At 41.4% G+C, this 21,447-nt stretch overlaps 1 protein-coding gene across 4 annotated transcripts in view; it reads right to left on the reverse strand.

The window, feature by feature from the left end:
• Nucleotides 1-304: 304 nt before the first annotated feature.
• Nucleotides 305-21,447, reverse strand: part of SOBP (sine oculis binding protein homolog) — a 138,502-nt gene continuing 117,359 nt past the window's right edge. For all 4 annotated transcript variants that reach the window (XM_079971616.1, XM_079971617.1, XM_079971615.1 and 1 more), the window contains 2 exons: nucleotides 18,598-20,549; nucleotides 305-2,281 (listed from right to left, as the gene is read on the reverse strand). In XM_079971616.1, the coding sequence (XP_079827742.1) occupies nucleotides 18,600-20,549 (1,950 nt within the window). In that variant the 3' untranslated portion in view covers nucleotides 305-2,281; nucleotides 18,598-18,599. The remainder of the gene's footprint in view (nucleotides 2,282-18,597; nucleotides 20,550-21,447) is intronic.

Consider the following 21,447-nt stretch of genomic DNA (forward strand, 5'->3'; position numbering starts at 1 on the left):
CATCACCAAACCAGGGATAGTGAGATAGTGAGAGTGAGTGAGAGAGAAAGAGCCTGTATTTCCAGTTAAATGCTTTTTCCAGTTTCACTAAAAAAAGCTAAAAGATTAGAAGGAATGAGATCACCAAGGAGGAACAGAGAGCTAAGCCTCCCTCCTAAACAGCTTTTTAAGTAAGGATATTCTTTTTAGATGAAATATTGGATTTTGATCATATCCATTATACCTGTCAACTTCTAGTGAGAAACGAAGACCTTTTTTGTGGACAGATGTTATATATAAAAAGGAAAACAACAGCACAGCTAAGTGCATTTTTAAACTTGGAGATTTATTTTGTTTTAATAAATCTGACACCAGTCAGGGAGAAAAAAAAATGGTGTGAGCCCAGAACAACCAGAAGCATCATAAAAGTGCTTCGTTTTCCCCATAGAAATTTGTCTCTGTTAGGTTTTGAAATCAATCCATAGGCTCATGAGCTCTTCCCCCCTCCCCCCATTGCCCTCCCTCCAGTCCTTCACCTTTTTAATTTTTCATTTGTTTTATTTTTTTAAAAAGCGAGCTTGCTCGTCGGGTGTAGTTTTCCAAGCCTTCACAGCCCTAATAAATAAGGAGCACCTGTAAAACAGTAGCTTGACTTAAGTGAATCTGTACAAAGGAAAATATAGAAATACAGTATGTACATAGTGCCCTCAGTACACCATTGCTATAAGGCTCGGGTTTGATTGGCTTTTAAAACCCTGCCCCACCCCGCAACTCTTTGAAGCACGCCCTGTCCAAACTGCTTCCTGTATGCTAATTACAATAGCCTTATAGTAAAGGTGTACTCCTGGCATTGTAGCGTGAACAATTGCTTTATTCAAGTTAGTAAACAGTTACACTGGATCACAAGGTGATTTGAACTTTTTTTTTTTAATGATCCCCCCTCCCCATTCCCCCCCACCTTAGTATTTTGTCAGAATGGGATACTCCACAATTGTTTTACCAAATCAGTGCCGGCATACATGCTCTAGTGTTCTTTTGGACTCTTGGCTACAACTATACAAGTGCACACAAGTAAATTCTACCCTGTTATCCTCCACCCACCGACTGAGGATCGAATTGCACATTTTCTTTTTAACCATGACAGGAGAAAGCAAACAGTGAAACAGAATCATGGGGGCTCTCTTCTCACTTTACCCCTGTGTTTTCATTGGCTTGGCCATACCTTTCTAATTATCATGAAAGGGGTCTGCATCTGGTGAGATTGTCTCACTGGCTTCCTGGATCACTGAAAAACCATCAGGGTTGAAATTTCATCCAAGTCTTTCATAACACCCAGCAAAATATTTCCCCCAGATAGTTTTACACCTCGAGGGGATCCCTCTTCTTCTTCTTCTTCTTCTTCTTCTTCTTCTTCTTCTTCTTCTTCTTCTTCTTCTTCTTCTTCTTTTTTGGTCTTTAGTTCAACACTCTTGCTCTGTTCCCAAATGGGGTGCTATTTAGGGGAATTGAAAGAGAAAGCTGAGAGGAATAAACATTTACTGAGTTCTCTTGGCATTCAGTCTCTGAAAAACCACAGTATAAACTATTCATGCTGCTTCTTACTCTGTCAAATAAAAATTAAAAAAGCCATAAAAGTGTAACACTGAAAATATGGCATTAAAAAGGATAAAGGTGGCCTTTGTAAAAAATAACAAGGGGAAAAAAGTATATTAGCCAATAAAATATTCTAATAACTCTTCATTTAAAAGTGCATCATGGGCAGGAGATAGAGATGACGCTGAAGTGTCAATAACTCCAGTATAACCCCTTCATCCCCCCTCCCATCAAAAAACGCGAATAGGTCCGAAACCATACAATGCAAATCACAATTCTTAGTGTAGCAGCAAAACCACAGCAGTTTTTGGGAGAGAGAGAAAAATCCATTTCATTGTCCAGCCTCAAATATCTGAACCTTGAAGTCAGTGAGGGGGGAAAGTACATACATTGGTCCATGTGGCTTTAGAAATCAAGAGGAAAATCCTCTGTCGGCAAGAAACCAAAGGGAAAAGGGAGAAGGGGAGATGGTAGTTGGAATGCTGAGCGTACTTCGTGGGGTCCGTGATGTGCTTACAGTCTTCTGAGCCAAAGGCACCCGAGGGATTCAGCCTTCCCTCCGAGAGAATTAATGGTGGGAAGTGGCTTTGCTTGCTGGACTTTTAACCAGAAGGGGTGGTGAGTGGACCAGCTGGTGTTGTTTGGTGAAGTAGCATGGTTTGCTCTGCTCCCTTTCTCCATGCAAGGTACCCTGTCAAAGTGAGCATTCCTGTAAAAACAAAGGCAGGCAAGTCAGTGTCCACCCTGCATCCTTATGATTCATCGCAGGTGGGAATGATGGCATGTTCTGATCAGACCCTGGACATGCCTGGTACCACCTGGGAAAGACACATTTACAGTTTTCCTACTTTATGCTCTGATACCGTGAAAATGTGTCAGCACAACATTACACCTTTTCCTTTTGGCCTACAAAATGGTTGCAGGTGATGAATGGCCAACTTGCAGTGTGAGAAAAGTACAAAACTCACATACTATTTCCTGCTCCTTTCACTTGATGAAATGGATATTCTCATCTTGAGACCTGAAATAACCTTTGGGACACAACCTATACTGGATTGATGCTTTCAAAGAAATCCTATTGAAACAGCCACAGGATGCGCTTGGGACCCACAGGTGGAATTCAGAATTGCCCTAAGAGGGATCAGCATGCACAAAACAAGGCCTACACAGACCATTGGGCTTTTCTCCCTCTCCTCCTGTGTGCCCCCGCATGGCCCCTAAACTGGTGCTGGGGGTTCCCCCAACTCTCCAGAGTTGATTTAGCGGGAGGTGAAGGGGTGATGTCCTATTGCGTGGGTGGACCTCATTCCACGCACGTAACAATTTACAGTAGTTGAATCCCACTCAGTGTTTTGTGGGTTCTGACCTGAGAAACAAAGCCCTTCTTTTTGCTGGTTAGGAAATGAAGGTGTAGAACCTATGCAATTTTATTTTCCAGACCTCTAGATATATGAATGGTTCTGATGTGGAGAGCTGTAACATCAGTGTCTTAGGCAGGAAACAGGTAACACTTTTAAAGATAGATAGCAGTGGTATGATGAGGCAACAGGTAGCATATTTTATTGCCTGTGGCCAAACAGGTCTGGTGAATTAGTCGAACCCTAAAACATTCTGCAAAACTGTTGGACCAGATACAGTAGTGAGATGAATGTGCCCACTGTGAGCAGTGATGCCTATATCATTCTACCTTCAGTATTCTAGGGGAGAAACAAACTCAGAAGCACCAGCTTCTCCGGACAATTAGGGAGGCCTGACATGACATCCTCTGAACATTGAGGGGCCCTGCCACCCTAAAAAAGAAAACATTGGGGGGCTTAAACTGTCTCTCCCTCCCCCCGGAGTTGGAGCCTATGACGCCTCTAGACTTGTCACATGATTTTCTCTAGACTTACCAATATTAATTCCACAATTATATTATCCACAGTTTGAGCCAAACAATCCTCTCCTTCTATTTCCAGAAGCAACTCATTATCAGAAATAAGCCAAGCTACTTCCCCCCAAAACAGGAATTAGCACAGCTTATTTTTGAGCCACTCCAAATCTGTCTCCTGCTGTTCCACTATGAAGTTTAATAAAGTGACGTTGCAGCCAGATAAATTAGAATCAGTACCAGGGAAACTAAAGAAGCATCAGTGTTAATACTAATTTTTGAGAAGTGTCTTACACTGAGCAGTTACATTGTATCGACAAGGCTGGGCTCTGCCCTTTTGGTTGCATGCTTTATGTCAAAAACTGGCAGGACAAAGGGGAGGAGGAAGAGGATCCCAGTGAGTAGCCAGGACTGGGACACACTGGGGCAAGCTGGGGGTGGGGAAGGAAGTACTCACAGGGTGGCAGAGGATGGCGAGGGGACGGCGGTTAGTGCACAGGAACGAAAGCAGTAGGACCCATCACCAGAGCCAGAGGGGCCTCTGTCCCCATGAACATGGTGGGCTCCGAAGTGTAGGGAGGAGCAGGAGGGGTGCTTTAAGAGGTTGAGGCAAGCAAGGGCCCACAGCCCAGCTCCCTAGCTCTGGGAGGAAGGGTGTGATTCCTCAGCTGGAGGAAGCTTGGAACAGGTGAGGTTCAGCTGCCTCATCAAGCCCAGATGCTGCAATCACAAAGTACAAAAGGGGAGCAGAGCTGAGGGGCTGTGTCTGCTCAGCTGCCCATGTTGAAAGATCTTGGCTTGGATGATCCTGGACAACCTCTGTGGGACTGTGCTTCTGGTTTGATTCTGCACTGTATCCTGACTGCTGGACTTCAGACCTGGCTACTTGGATTGTCCCTGGACTGTGTTTCCTGACTCTTGGACTTTGCTTGTGTGGCTTGGACTTGGACTTGGACTTGACATACTGACTTGCTGCCAGGTAGGCTAGGGGTTCTGGACTTTAGAGCTAAATTGCCAGTGTGGCACAGTCGTTAGAACTTGGATTTAGACTGGACAGACCTAGGTTCAAATCTCCACCCAGTCATGCACATCATTGGGCCAGTCACTGAGCCTAATGTACCTCATTTTGGAGGGTGCTGTCTATGGCAGGCTTACCTGGCAGTGGCTAGATCAACCCACTCTACACCAAAAAAAGGTTGTTGTTCTGCTGTTGTTGCTGCTGTTTTAAAGTGAGCCCAGAACCCATCAGTGGTGGGCCCAAGGATGTCTGGTGCCAGTGCTGGGCCTCATGGTTCTTCCACCATCTTCTAAAATCTAAACTGATCTTACTGATTCACCAAACTCATGGCATGGGCAGTTATCTTCCTTTCTGCACTACCTCAAGCTTTCCTTTGGATGCTGACAGTCTACCTAGTCCCAGGGGTGGATCTCCTATGAAACTAATGAAATTTAAGTTTCAGGGTCCCCCAATCCCATAGGTGCCCCAGAAGTGACTTTAGTCCACATTACTTTTTTTAAAATGGGTCTAGTAGACCCAATACAAGTCAAATGACTCAAATCATTTTATGATGCATCATGCATGTATGTAACATTTCCCTAATTTGCACGCGTGCGCACACACATGCACACGCACACACACACACACCATAGCTGGAAAAGTCTTATTCACACCCGTGCCTTTGACATGTGAGATAATCCAGTTCAGCAATTTTATTCAAAATATGACATGTTTTTATTACAAAAGGTGTTTTTATTACAAAAATAAAATAAAATGTGGCAATGGAACAACCTCATTGAAGAAAACAGTGGTTACCGAGACCTTGTTGCTGGCTGCGAAGAAACCCCTATAATAGTTCAAGCTTTAGGGCCTCAAAAATGTAGGCCTATTCCACTGGCCAATCAACTGATTGATGAGAAACTGCAAGAAACACAAGGTGTACCTGCACAGAAAAAATTCATGTTTCCAGTGTGACATCTTAATACCACTACAGAAGGGAGAGAGCTGTTGCCACCAAAAGAATGGAACCATAGGTTATTGGGAAATCCTGTGCCAGCGTTGCAGCTTGCATCATATAGATGCAGCAGCCTCTGGTAGATTTGCTTTCATTCCCATTTGCTATTTAGACAGATGAGACAGCATTGTGGATTTAGCTCAGGTTGCTGGGATCAGATGCAAGCTAAATAGGAACACCTGGTGCCCAAAAGGAGCCAAATGTAGACTTGCCCTTTAAACCTGAGGGACACGTGCATTTAAGGTCAAGGCAGTGGTGTGTCTTGGCACATGTGACGTGTGTAGCTGTTTCTCTTTCCTTAAACTACCTGCATTTAAAGGTTCTGCCTTGCCAATGTGCTAACAAGCAACTAATCGCTTCCTAATCCAATTCATATTAATGTTATGATTCACTATCAACAACTTGTATTGTCAGTATTACAACACAAGGCAGATATTGCTTAGGAGGCTTTTGAGTCTCTACTTTTTGAATCTCTATGTGAGGGCTCAGAGGAAAACAGAGTTTATTTTGGTGGGGACTGTTTTTTTCTGATTTATTTCCAATAAATTGGTGAAAACGTGGGGAAATGGGTTTCCCTCTGATTCTTCCTGTCCACCCTCCCCCCCAGCACAGCCTTCTTTGCTTTTGAGTATTGGGAATGTGTTGACGCCTCTTTCTCAGTTATTTGGGAGGGAATTTAAAAGCGGTTTGATGGCTAGGGAGCAGCTGAAGTAAAATTATGCTGGAAAAATAATCTACATATACTCTCTTTCTTGCACATTTTTTTTACCTGTTTGCAGCAACAACCTGGCTATTTTGCTTTTACTGTGTTATTCAAACAAACACTAGGCACCATCCAGCCAAAATTAAGGTTTAAGATCCTGGGAGAGAACTCCGCAGGCTAGCAGATTACTGTTCCCTAACGTGCTGCAGTGCAGTAGTTGATCCAACAGAGCAATGAATGTAAATGCTGTTGGTGACAAAGAACCGGAATATGCCTGGCTCCTTTGGGACAGAAATGGGCTCGGAGCAAAGTCAAGCCCATAATTTTCTAAGGGAGGCTCTGCTGAGGTCATCGACCACAAGCGTGAAGCTGAGGCAGCCCCTGTAAATGCTTCGGGTTTGCCTGTTATGTGCACGAATTCTGTTCTTCTTAAAAACCCTGAAAGTAGTTCAAGGGTTTCCATTAAAGCCTTCCCTTTTGAACAGCTGGTGATTTATCCCTCCTTCCCCATAAAGTGATATAAATGACACCACATCACTGGAGCTGGGAGAAACATTCCAAGTGCAAAGCCAGGCCAGCAACATATTATTTTGGGAGAAACAACAAGCTGGGAGCCATGGAAATAGTCAGTGTGTGGTTTAGCTCAGAGTTCTTACTCCATTCCAACCGCCATTAACACGCATTGTCTTCAATTCCGTACATCTAGTGCCTTGGTTTACATGGATCAGGTTAGACATACAGAGCTGCTACTTATTTTGTGTAGCTCATGCACTACGGAAGTGGGATAAATATTTTCCCCTCCATTTTATTAGATTGTGACTCAGGAGAGGTGAAGGTGACAACTATATGTGTGCTGTGCTATAGATGGTCCATAATTATACATGGGTAGAAGCCTATGGATATTGAAATACTTTCTGTTCACAGGAGTGTTTCCTCTAGTTGAAATGCTTCAAGGTCAGATTTTTGTCAGATAAATGGGAGTAGTGGGGTAGCCGCATTCTGGTACTCTGCTTAAGGATCCTGGCACTCGTGCGATTGCATAATAGGTGTGATGCAAATGTTTCCCCTTGCCTTGGAATTTAAGTACCATGCAAAGGCATTCAAGTGGCATTGTCAAGAGATACATCTGCCTGCAGGCTGGCGTATGAAGGATTTCTCAAGCAAGAAAAAATGCAACCAAATGCCCCAATTCATTTTAAAATGGCAATGCTGTTTTGTGCTACATGCAGCTAATAAAGTTCTTGGGAAGAGTGCTGTAGCTAGGTGCATGTTGTGAATAAGTCTAACCTCCCACAGAATTATTCTGGGCAACACTGAGCACAGCACCCCATCTTTCATTATTTGCCCAAACAACTAGGTTGTCTGTCATAATACTAGTGTCCATTTCCCTTACACCAGAAGGCAACTTTAGGACTTGAGCTATCAGTCCCACTGTTTAATCATGACTGCTTGTGATTCAAATAGCACCATGGTTCAAATTACTATGAGCACCACCAGGGCCTCAGTGGGTACACTTCCTGAATAGCGAGTCACCTGGTGGTCCTGACTAGATATTATGAACAGCATCAGGTTAGCAGGAGGGCCAGGGGAAAGATAGGGACTAATGTCTAGACTCTATATCTAGAGATATAGAGAATATCTCTAGAGAATTCTAGAGAAAGGTTACCTTACTAAAAACATGCAGGGCCAAACTCAGCTAACATGTGTCTTTCAGGCCTATGACTTGGTGATATATGGGTCAGGAGTGCCAGCTTGGCCTCGTGACTGTGGGTGCTATGCAGCATGCACGGCCCTGGCACCAATATTTGTGGGTGCCCAGCCCCTTCATGGGAAATTTTGTGGCTGCTCAGGCAGCCAGGGCCCAAGGGAGTTAGTACCTGATATGGGATAAACTTTGGGCTGCTCCGCAGGTTCCCTTTACATAAAAAGTTGAGTTTACATGCAGAATAGCATGACATCTATATTTAAAGTGAAGAAGCTTAATAGCAACGTATGAAACTGCAGTGAACTCACTGTTCACCTCTTCCATATAACCATTCATACATCAAAATGCCTGTGTAAAAGGAGTCTTTTGATGAAAAACATGCAAACAAATGAGCAAACAAACACACAAACAAATAAACTTTGAAATGGTAGCTTCATACAAAACATACAGCTGTCTAAGGCACCAGCACACATACTGTAGTTCACAATGACAGCAAGGCTTACACTTAACCACATAGGCTCCTCATAAGTAGCTTAAAATTACTCTAAATATAGGGTGAACATACTAATAGGTTGTTAAGATGCAGAACTTTGCAGACAAATCAAAGTCTGATTGTTTGCTTCATTCTACAGTATCCAAGCTCCTACATGTCTGCACTTCCAAAGGGAATGGTTTTGTTACACAGTCTGAGTTTTCAAAACAAGGATTGAAAACTGGAATTTAATTGGGGGTGGGGACTGGAGGATGTTTTTTATTTAAAAAAATATTCAGTTTGATCTTTTTGTCTCTCTATAATTTGTTATTGTAGGTTGGCTTAAATTTAAGCAACATTTTAGGAACATTTGAAAAACTAATCCAGCTGCAGGGTGGATCTTATTACAAACTGAGGCACAAGTTAAACAGGAATATCATTCTTTCAAATACCACAAAGAGGCCTAGAGAAATAAATCCTTGGATATAAGACGGAGAAAGGGGACCTAAACCTGCTGTAAGCCGATGCACTGGGAGTTTAGCAGACTGGTCATCACAGAGTTAAATAAACATAGATTACTTAGCTAGGTATCAAATTCAGACTCTTTCTCTGGCTTGTATAGTTTTCATATTTACCTTTTTTGCATTCCTTTTCTGGTGCAACAAACATACCTCCAGCCACAAATACCTTTCACATAGTGGGAACAAATCACACAAGGTACCTGATGGTTAACGCACAGCAGAACTGAACAATAAGGCTCAAATCTGATATAATAATTTGTTGTAGGCTCTGCTGACACTGTGGCCTAAGGACAAACCTGAGACAACAATCTATCTAGTTAAAGTGCTTAAAGAACGGCTAGTCTTATCTCTTTCCAGGTTTGCATATTGAAGGACATAGATGCCACTTCACTTTTATTTTCCCTGATGCGCATGTGGAGTTTTAACTGTGTTCTCAATTCCAGCTGTCACTGTTCAATTATGCCCGTGGTTTCCATAATTGCATTAATCAAAAATAGCCAAGAACTTTGCTGGGCTTTAAGCCAAAGTGAAGATGGTTTGGGAGAAGGAGAACTGGTCCACCATACTAAGAATCCATAAATGGTGCTAGCCTGGGAAATATTTACTTGGTTTTTATTTAGTCTGAGCACATCCAATGGACAGATTCTAGGTTTGAAAGAGAAATAAAGCAGTGCTTTTTGCAGGAAACAGATCACATTGGATCTGGACAACTGCCATGGGATGCATAAATGGCCAATAATGAAGAAATAGGTTGGGCAAGCAAATCGGAAGTAAGGTGAGCCAGAATGGAATAGTGGCTAGATAATTGTATTTGGATGTTGGAAGCTCACATTCAAATACCCTGTCATGAAATTCAGTCCGATGGCATTAAGCCACTTGCTGTCTCTTAGACTAACTGACCTCATAGGATTAGGGTAGAATTAGACATTATGAGGAAAACAGTTCCTAATCCTGTATTTTCTTCCTGATTCTTATGATGGGGGCTGGGGACTTAATTCATCTCTTGCTCACTGATTTCCCTTGGCAAATGCCCTCATACATAAAGTTGTGTTCCCCGCTCCCAGCGGCGAGGCTCCAAAATCAGATTTGAGTGGGAAATATGGAGCATTTTCAGGGGAGGGTTAAAGAAGGGTTATACATTCCTGTCCCTCCACCCACCGATCAGCCTCTGTGGCTGCCCCCAACCCCACACTTTTCTTGGCAAAATATGAGGTTGAGACTATGGATTTGCTGAGGAAAAGTGGGGTATGGCCCTAAGCCAATATTATCAGTGAGCTAGGTTGCATATTCTATCTTATTTATTTTTCTAATGTTTAACTGTGTGTCTGTATTACAGTGGTACCTCAGGTTACAGACTCTGCTAATCCAGAAATAGTACCTCGGGTTAAGAACTTTGCTTCAGGAAGAGAACAGAAATCGCGCTGCAGCAGCGCAGCAGCAGCAGTGGGATGCCCCATTAGCTAAAGTGGTACCTCAGGTTAAGAACCGTTTCAGGTTAAGAACAGACCTCCGGAATGAATTAAGTTCTTAACCTGAGGTACCACTATACTTCTGTTCTCTTTATTACATTAAATTACTTTACTTGCCTGGTTATCATGCTGTGGTCCATGTTGCTTATGTTGCATTTCCTAAAGTAACACATTTCCAAGTTAGCATATGGAGTTTAAGAGTATGTTTGAGGTAGAATAGTTGCAGGGCTCCCGGTGCTAAAGCAGAGACAGCGAGTCCCATAAGCACCTTACAGCACTTCCTGACTGTCACTCCCTTATGGCTGCCATGGAACAGGACTTTACTGGCAGTTCTTCCAATGTCTACTAGATGTTACACACAAATGTATGTAGTGAAAACCCAAAACTTTTTTTTTTTTTTCAAACAGCCTCAGTAGACTAATTCTGGCTGCGAAAGCAGTAAGGGAAGGGAATACTTAACTGTTCTCCCACTGCTCAAGTTGTCCCTCCATCTATGAAGGCCCACAAGCAGCTCTCTCAACCCCCAATTCTTGCACCTGTCAGTATTCTAGGTGTATATTTATCTGCATATATGCACATCTGGCACCCTACAGAAGCCAACTCAATGATTTTTACTGGGAAAATGGGTTGTGGGGAAGGATTAAGCAACATTTTCCTCTCCTTTCTCTGCTCAGAATAGCAGCCTCCAGAGGATGCTTTTCATTTTAAGAGTCCTGTTAGGGCTTTGGTTCTGTATATGTGTTTACTAGCCTATCACAGATAGGAACATGAGTCTGAAGGAAAGAAAAAAATAACTTCCAAAGATTGGCATCCTGGTACATGATAGTTGCTGACTGAGATGCATCCTTTTGTTGGAGGTGTCCTTAAACATTAGTTTGTCAGAAGCATATGCCATCCTGAGCTGCTTTGGGAAGAAGGGCAGGATATAAATTTAATAAAACAAATAAATTATCAGCAGAAAGGTTGTAAAGGAAAAGCCTAATGCATGAATTCAGAAGGCTGCTTTGTTACATGTCATGGATCTGAAGCTTGAAAGCTACTTAAAAGGCAAGTTTTGGGTTTCATAAATTAAAGTTTTCTAAGCCTTCTCAGCCGAAAATGATTGTCCAGCAACCAGCAATCCTATACTGGGAGCAATTTGCTTTATTTTTGTTTCAAGTTACTTGAGATCCACAACTTAAGATCTCTGACCAACTGGATGGGGAGCTGGAAAACAGCAAGCCCATATTTAATTTATTTAACTCAGATTTTAAAATGGCGACTAGCAGGGGCTTCCCTTGAAGGATCTTTGTTTCAAAATTTGGATAGCGCAGTTGGTTATTCTATATTCTGCTTAGGAAGCAATGCTTATTGGCATTTTCCTGATAAATATTAAGGTTGTTCTATGAGGAGAAAATAAAAGGTCTTTTGTGGGGTGGGGGAATAATCCCCCCACAAGAACTTGGGGTAAACATGTAACACATAGTGATGCCTGAGGGCTGATTCATATAACTCACTGAGTCCATGAATGGTTCCCATGGGAATGTACTTGGTCATCTTGCTAATACCAGCTCCGATTGTGGCCAGTCCTTTATTTGCATCCTCTACTATATACAGGATTAAGCTTTTTTGCATCCATTTTTTGTTAGTATTCCACAAATGATGTTTTTGATATTGTGCCAAAAAGCCAACTCCTGCATGTGCAAGATTCTAGTCCAGTATTTAGTCAAGTGTGGCATTTCATTTTCTACTTTGGGGGTGACTGGCAGGGGTGGGGGAGAGAGACAGATACAGCAAGGAAGCTAAATGATATGTGTATAATTCAATCTTGTTCATTGTAGCAACTCCTTTCCTTATAATGTAGAATTAAAATAATCTTATTTGGATGCGGTGATGCACAAGCCAACTTCACATGGTTAATTTTAGAAAGTTTTTCCTTCCTCAAATACAAAATGATTAAACCCAGAAAAACGTTTCTTTAACCAACAACATGTCTAATCTCTCACTGTGAAGCTGGGACATGCAGAATTTTGGTGGCTGTCTGAATTATATCAGGCAGTATCAGCTTGACAGCCTTTACTCTGCTGGTCAATGGGGAGTGTGTTGCTAATTAGTATTTCCAACAATCAAGTGTCAAGTAAATAGTGCATTTAGAAACCACTTCTAGAGTCTGGACATGTGCCTTAAATGGTGCTATTGTATTGACTGCCATGGCTTCAACTACTACAACTAGGATTCTCTCTGTATCACTGGAATTCTACCATGGACATACCTGCTCATTTTATTACTGCAGTAGGCTATGAAATAGAATAAATTTTGTTGACATAAGCAAAGCCCATTGGAAATGTCTCTTGTGCAGTTCCCATTCATTTAAATTGTTTTTGCTTAAAAACACACACAGAAATGGCTTCCAGGATCAGAGCCGGATTTAGGTTACTGAAAGTAATGGGGCCCTTTATATGTCCAGCTGTCCTTTGTCAACAAATTGTCGCTGTTAGAAATGAGCAAACGAGTGATATTTTAGGGAGCAGGCTGGGCACATTTCTTACATCTTAAGAACCTACACAACACAAAACACTGTTGCTGTATGTAGGTTTCATTTTGTTTTTTATCTTATATTTTGGAAATGTGCATCCAGGTTTTTCCCCCCTTTAAATATTTTTGTGGGCCCCAAGAGAGTGGGGCCCTAAGCTATAGCTTGTTTAGCTTATACATAAATCCAGCACTGTCCAGGATACTTACCCATGACAATTAAAGGACCCATCCTTACAGCATCTAAGGAAGACTCAATGTTGTACTCTTCCCATTGTTCCATCAGTGCAAACCTTTCAGCTTGCCTGATAGAAACATCTCACCTCTCCTCCCCTTTGCACTGTTTTGCTGGTTCTCCAGACACCCCCTCAGGCCAGTTATGGGGGAAGCATGGGGACAGAAGGGGGGAAAGTCCTGTTGTATTAGCAGGACTCGTTGTGCTGGCTCCAGCTAGTGCACCTACTTAGATGTTAAAATCATAAGGGATGTATTCAACTATGTAAGTACAAGCTATAAACAAGAGAAGGTTCTGCACAAAGAGGTCTATTAATGTAAAACATGAGAGGGACCCACACAACCTTAAAACCTGTAATACTGGTAAACAATTAACACATTCATGTAACCACTGTAGAACACTGAGCAAATTAACCTATGGGAAAACCTGCATATAAATATAATAATAAATCAAATTATGCAAAACACTCCGAATACTGGTTTGTGGCTAGCCACTGCTATCCAGGAACTCTGATGCACATACACAACCCTTCCCTGATTGGAGAAGCATTCCTTGTGCATGGCACTTGCAGGAGCTCTCCTAAGACTGGCAAGGGGCTACTAGCCTCACTGTAGATGTTGATGCGCAAGAAGCCTGAAGCGAGCATGAGAGAATTACTGTTTGCATGCCCTACCTCATTACAGAGTAAGGGGAACACTAAAAGCACTTTGCTGATGACTCCCAAAATCTCAGATTCAGCACTCTTTTGTGTGCTATGAGAAAGGAAATTGTAAGGAAAGGGGTGGAATTAGTGGTGGAGTTGCTGAATTAGTGATGATGGACAGTTGCTCTCTTTCATTGGCACTGTCCGTGCAACCATTATTATCTTGTAGTTGGACTGCATTTATTTTTAATCTCTGTCTGCAGAAAGTTGATGCATTGCTGAATTTGTACACAAGAGGTCTTGTGGTTGTAGTGTGAAAGACTTCACTCCTCTTTTCTTGGAAATATAAGAGATAATTTAGTAACTCAGCTTTTTATTCCTAGAACTTCCCCAGCTGATACAGGATCTAAACTCCATATGGTCCTCAGTGGAGACTGACAATCTGCACCAGCTCAATTTCTTTGGCCAAGCTGCAGATGCAGAAAAAAAACCACAATTCTAGCAAATGAATGGTATTGGAAAACTGAAAACCATCACCGATCCCTGCCTAAAATGGTCTACTGCCTACATGTCATAAATGGGGGATAAAAATGAATGTTAGAATACAAAGTAAGGCCTTCTAAGCTATGAATTAACATCAAATGTCTAACTGATGTTACAGAGTCCCCTCAAAAAGCAGAACAATGAACTTCTACTTGGAAAATGAAAATATCAACAACATATTTCAAAAAGAACTTTTAGGATGATAGACAATAACACCAGATTGTTAAAATAATAGGACAATAGCTGTTCATGGTAATGCCTTCACTGTTATTTTTTACATAAAATATTTTGTGGGCTTCTATATTGGAAATAACTCATGAATTGTTTTGTATTATAAATAATTTTCTAACGGCAATTTGTCCAGTGTCAAATTATTGTCTACAAGTTTCTATACAGAATTACCTGGAGAAGAAGAAAATAAGACATGTCTGTAAACAAAATCCTTAAAACATACCAAGGTTCTGCTTTGCCTAAACATTCACATTTTATAATAAACAGTTAAGTGAAGGAACATGACCTGACAAGACACAGATGCTATATGAGGAATGTAATGGAAGATCAATGCAATTTAATGACGGATTAGCTTTACATGAAATAAAGAATCAAAACACTGAAATATTTTACATGCTACAGCACATTTCTTATACAAACTATAGGTGTGCATATACGAACCCAAATATTAACTTGAATCATCTTTCAGTATATAGGATAACATGAATGTTTAAATAAAGCCTATATACTATATTTCTGACAAGTGGGCTACATCAGAATTGTTCATATGAACAGTTCCTGATATTTTAAATATTATGGCAAAATAAGCAGTTTCCCCTCCCAGGTGTATGGGAAATAGTTAAGTATAAGGGTTGGATAACAGATAATTTATTTGCATCACTGGTGTTTGGATCTGTCCAGAAATTTATATTAACCCTATCCAAAGCCAAAATACAGATATTACAGACTTGTGCCCCCCATAACTCCTCTTATACTGTCTACTCACACCCAACACAATTGTAATTGTGTGGTACATGAACATGCACAAACATACTGTATGCATTGTATATGTGTATGATAAACATTATAATTAGTCATGGTGGCAGCAACATAGCAGGAAGACATCATATAGATGTCCATCATTTAGATGTGAGCAATGGGGCTCTGAATCAATCCTGAGAGCAGTATTGGACTGGAACTTCAAATCTGAGATATCAAATACTAAGGAGATTCTTTAGGCCAAATTTTGGATGAACGTATTCATTTTTTAAAAAAGTAATGGCTTGTTAAGGGTGCTGAGCTAAAAGACAGATATATTCATATATATATATATATATATATATATACACACACACACACACACACACACACATACATATATATATGAATATATGTTAAATAGCTTTACAGTGGATTCTTACAGTAGTTACTCATAAGTAACTACTGTATAACTACTGAGTTGAGTCAATGGGGCTTGTTCCCATGTAAGTGTCTAGAATTGCAGCCTTAAAAACACTTTTGCAGTAATGTGAGAGCTTACCCAGTTTATATTATGGTCATCCTGAAAACGTTACATCAATAATTATCCCAGGTCAGTAATTTTCTGCTCTATAATAATGAAAATGTTGCCAGATCCTAAGATACCCCATATTCTCTTTGTTTTGAATGGAAATTTCTCCATGGTACTTTTGTGTGTACTATTAGTACACACAATAATATCATGGCAAAACATTGCCATGATAGCATAAAATATAAATTACTAGAGGTTAAGGGGTACTCCACATTGCAGTAAAACATGGCATGTCATTAAACCTCATCTGGCATATCATCAATACGATTTCTGAACCAACTTCTTTTTTTAAGATGGCAGAGTTAGGTTTTCTCAGCTCATGAATTGTAAGAAAATGCAAGTACATCTGTTGACAAGATGAAAGGAAGAAGAATAGAGCAGCAATATTTTAAATAGGGGCCACTGAGAAGCATGTACAAAAGGTACCTCTGTACTGGCCCAGAGCCACTGGGGGCCCAGATACTGAACTTTCATTTTTTTAAAAAAGTTTTGAGCTCACTTAGTGGAAAAGACATGAAACGAAATGTGCAGGCACCATTCAAAGCAATTGCTCCTTCCTCTCTATACTTTTAGCCAATTGGTGAAGTCACAGCTGTGATTGATGACTACTATGAAGAAATTTAGAGTCATCCAAGTCCAAGGAAGATCCAAAAATAAACAATGGAGAGAGGACTTCCTGGTTCACTTTTCAGCCTGTGGCGGATCTTTCTTGATGCATATGTCAATCTAAATTTCCTCTCTAGATTAAAAATAAAATAAAAGTAGAGATGGACTGCCTGCTTCATTCTGAAAGAAGAAAGCTGTGTTCTGGTCTGTTTTAGAATTCCCCCTTTCCTATGACTGTTACCCAGAGGAAGCAACTGAAAAATCCAGAATTTTAGTGCAGCGGTGACTCAGCAGTAGCTTGTCCACCCAAAAGCAAAAGGTAGAAGCAAAAACAGGAGTTTGTGTTTAACTCAGGTTTCAACTTCATGCAAAAATGGTATTGTTTTGGTGAGTATGTAACCATTTTAAAAAACACCTCTGCTGTTGTAAATTCAAATAAAAACCACCATTGGTATATCCATATTGCAGGTGGTTGAGAAAATGTGAGTTATGGCAGACTTGAAAAGCAGCTTGGTGTTGCCATACTAATATGGCTGGAGGAATTAGGCTGTGAGAGAACAATGTATGGCAAGTGTGTGGGGTGTATTCCAGTACTGACACCCAGTTTCGTGTGTGTGCGCGTGCACTTAGGGAAGTGAAAGCTTATGAAAAGGGCTGTTGCTTGTAGCAGCGACCTCTAGGGGTGGGATAGGGAAAGATTAACTGCTTCCCAACAACCCACATGGGGATGGAATACTGGGACTGAGATGACCTGTCACTGCTGGTATGAAAACTTAAATGGGCATATTGCTGTCAAAGGCTCAAATCCTTTTTGCTAAGAGAGAGGAAAAAATAAACGAGTGTTGGTTTGATTTGCGCTAATATCATTGCTCTGGTTATTGTAAGGTATATGTCCTGCTTTCAGGCTTCCCATAGGTTGGCCATTGTGAGAACAGGGTGCTGAACTAGATGTTACACAAAGCTGTGTTTGCAGGAAGAATGCAAATGTTTGCATCAAATATGTAATTGTACAGAAACCTAACTGTGTGGAAAGGCCATTAAAAGGTGTGTGTGTGTTTGTGTACATGTGTCAGGTAATGTTTTCTTAGAAGACATTCACCCATCTCCCACGCCTCTAACCAAACCAAAAGGAACAAAATAATGAATACTTGACTGCAATTGTTTAGTCCCCAAACAGTTATTTATAAAGAGATTCAAAGTGACTCAATATAAAAAGCCTCTAAATACTGAAGTGAATCAGTCCTGAAGTGTCAGAAATCCAAGCATCTGCTTCTCAAACACAAACAATTTCTTTTAAAAGCAGAACATTAATTTGTTCTGAATCTGAATTATACATCTGGCATATTATGCATTTCTTTAAATGCCTATTGCAGCAATAATACAAAGGTGTAAGAGAGAGTTACTTGTTTGAAAATAACACCGTTTCAAAGAGAAGACTCAGCTGTTGTTTTGGTAGTTGTTTTTGTATGCAGAGGTGCCCTAGCCAAAGACTATTAAAAATGTATTTGAAATCAGTACACTAAGGGCCAAGGAGTAAATGGAGCAATGTGACATAAACATAGTCCCATTGTACTGGGATGCATCGGTAAGAACCAAAATGGTAAGGAACATATGAAATTGTCTCTCCATTTAAACAGAGATCAGAGTTTTCCTTTAATGTGAAGTAATCTTATGATGCCTTAAAACCTGTACATTTGAAAAATGATGAAGGTCAAATGAGAATGCCTTTGCATTTTAGCTAATTACAAGTGGTTGAATTGTTCTGCTATGGTTTACCCCAAAAGGTAAATTGCGATGGTTAAGCACAGAGATCCTGAATTGCTGTTACCCAGATGGCTTAGCCATATACACTTGGTCAGATTCCTGGCTTCAAAAGTTGGCATAGGAAAAGATCCATTAGTTAGGATCTAAGCAACGCTACAGTCGTCACTGCCAGAGTTCTAAGAGAATATTCCACAAGAATAACAGAATATATACAGCTAATGGATGCAAAACAAACAGATACAAAGGTGTCACAGGACAAAGACAAAACATAAATAATGACCTTCTTGTGCATTCATAAACCACAATCTTTCTCCCAGTTTCACAAATGGCTACCTCCATGTGTTTCACTCCTACCTGAAAACACTGATATTCATTTTACTCACACAGAAGATTGTAGTGATTACACAAACCTTTACTTATTCTGATTTCGAATTCGGAGACACCTCCTTTTCAGTGGTGGCTCCAGATCTTCTGGCCCTGTGCTGAGAATTGGCGCTGAAATAATGCATGGTGCAATTGCAGTCTTTTCCACTGGTTTTGGCACAGGCTGGATGACACAGCCTGCCTTGGGTAGCATCCGCAAAGCATATGCATGGTCCTCATCTGCAGGATTGTTCAGGTTGGGGTCTTGCTTGTCTCCCCCAAACAGGGGCTCTTCCCCAGTCTTCTTACCGGATTCTCCTTCCCGTCGGCAGTTCGATGTACAGTTGTTCTCCTTAACAGACTCCAGCTCACTGACTGGCAATTCCTCCAGAGGCTGAGACTTTTTCTGCTCCTGGGGCTGCTCTGAGTTCTTGGAAACCTCTGGGCCCTTTGTGCCATTCACAATAACATTGCAAACTGCAGCTGTACTATTTTCCGAAGTGCCCAATGGTGGTGCGATGGGGCCACAATGAACTGGGTCACTGCAAGGTAACGTTTTTGCTTCAGTAGGGCTGCAATTGTTCCTGCAGTCATTGCAGTTCCTTTTGTCTGAGCTACCAAAAGTCAGATTGACAACACTGCTAGCTTCATGTTCAACTTTGACTTGAGCATGTAAAGCCCTATGGATAACATTGTGTAGTCTAGACCTGTGACCTACAGTTAAGTCTATCACACCATCCTGTGGTCCCTGTAGCACTGTAGGAAAACCAAACTTGTTGTTCACTGGACTACTAGGTTTCACAGTCAAATCAACAACTTCGTTTTTACTGTGCTCCTGATGCACTTGTGTTTGATTTAAGGACTGGCCTGAGCAACTTGGAGTTGAGTCAGAGGACTTGGAAGGCCCTTGTTTCGAATCTCTAGGGGACACAGAGTTATTTGTTGGCTTTGTCCCAGTTGCATCAGTGGATGTACTTGGAATGAAGTTCTCCCCATTACTGGAGAAGCCGTTTGGGGGCTTGGAATCATTGATGTGAGGAATAGGGATTGGAATGGGGATAGGAACTGGTAGAGGAACAATGACAGGATATGGCACTAACAGGGTTGGGGGTGGCACCAGTGGGGCAAGAGACGGCAAGCCAAAGTTCATCATCTGTGGCATGGGCATAGGACCATTTGGCATCATGCTTACTGGCGGGAAGGGAAGACTGGGCAAAGGGACCCCTGGGGGTGGAGGGGGTAGTAAACCTGGGGGGTTTCCAGGCATCGTTGGAGTTGTTGGAGGGTGAATATGAGGAGACAGCATTGGCCTATGCATAGGGCTGGAAGTGGGGCCCATATTTCTAGGACCACCTGGTGGTGGACCGATTCCCGGAATCATTGGATTGGACAGAGGGCTGTTCGGATTTGAGGCATGGTGAGGTGGCCCTCGAATAAATGGTGGGCGGATTTGCTGCATAATTTGCTGTTCCATGAATATGGGCAAAGGTACCGGCCCACGGTTTGTCATCACCATGGGAGGGCTTCGAGGTGGGACACCAATTGGAGGCACAATGCTAGCAGGTGGCTGAACAGAAACCGGTGGCATATTTGGATTCTCGTTGATGGGGATAGATTTGGGAACTGGCGTTGGGATTTTAGTGACAGAGCAGTTGGCAGTGTCAGGCGGAGAGGCAGTGGTAGATGCTGATGGTCCAGGACCTTGAATTTGGCCAGCTGCAGACACTGGGGATGGGGCCTTTCTCCGAGCATCTGCTAGCGGTATATTCCAAGAATCTGGAGTCAGCAGCTGCACCCCAGTGCCTTCTGCTTTATTTTCGACTGGAGGATGTAATGTGCTGCAGAGTCCAGCTGGAAGATTGGCCTGTGTTTCTTTGTAGAAAATGTCCATTTTGTACTGATTGAGACATTTTGCACTGCAGAACTGAAGCCTTCTTTCCCCGTCCCCAAAATCCAGATACTCTTTTGTGTGTCTTATGTGCTTACACCAGTCACATACCTACAACACAGTAACAAAATCAAAACAGGTAAGAAAAAAAGCGATTTCCTCTTTATATTGTTATTTGCATTAAAAATATATTTTTTTAAACTTTCCGTTACTGCTTTCCAAATATCTGAATTATCAAAGGAAAGTATAGTTTATGAAACCTGCATATTTTGACCCCAAAATCCTATCATTACATATACATGCTCAATAAATTATTATGTATAAATGTCATTACAATACTTGAAAAGTTCTCATCCATGATGCTTTAAAACATGAAAGCATAATACTGTAAAAATACTTGTGTGTCTGTGTGCTGTCCACATTCTGGAAGATCCTCATGATTTTAAGGGTGTTTCAGCTAAAGCATAAAATGTGGTGAACTCTGGTGGGTAAGAGACTGCACTATCCATTGGGAAATCCTCAGTTCAAATCTTATCACTCCCATGAGCTCACAAATAGCCCAATCCTATGTATGTTTACTCAGGAGTAAGCCCCATGACATTCAGGTGGATTTCCTTTATAGTAACTCTGCATAGGATTGTAGGCCAATTGGGCTTTAACAAACTCAGTGCTTCTTCCCCACATTTGAAACATGGTTATAGTAATAGTTTCCTATTTTGTGAATTGTATGAATTGTAAAAAAAAATGAATATAAAGCACTGGAACAGTCTAGGGCACCAATCCTAAACACACTTACTAGAGAGTAAGTTCCACTGAACACAGAGAGAACTTTTCCCAAGTAAATATATAAAGCATTATTTGAATATTGCCTATAAATCTAGTGCAGCATTATAGTGCAATCGTATAGATATCTACTCAGAAGTAGTCCCACTGTATTTCATGGGGCTTAAAGGTAAAGGTAAAGGTACCCCTGCCCTTCATGGGGCTTAGTTACAGATAAATAATGTGC

The sequence above is a fragment of the Podarcis cretensis genome (genome assembly GCF_951804945.1).
Source record: "Podarcis cretensis genome assembly, chromosome: 3".
NCBI classification, from domain to species: domain Eukaryota; kingdom Metazoa; phylum Chordata; class Lepidosauria; order Squamata; family Lacertidae; genus Podarcis; species Podarcis cretensis.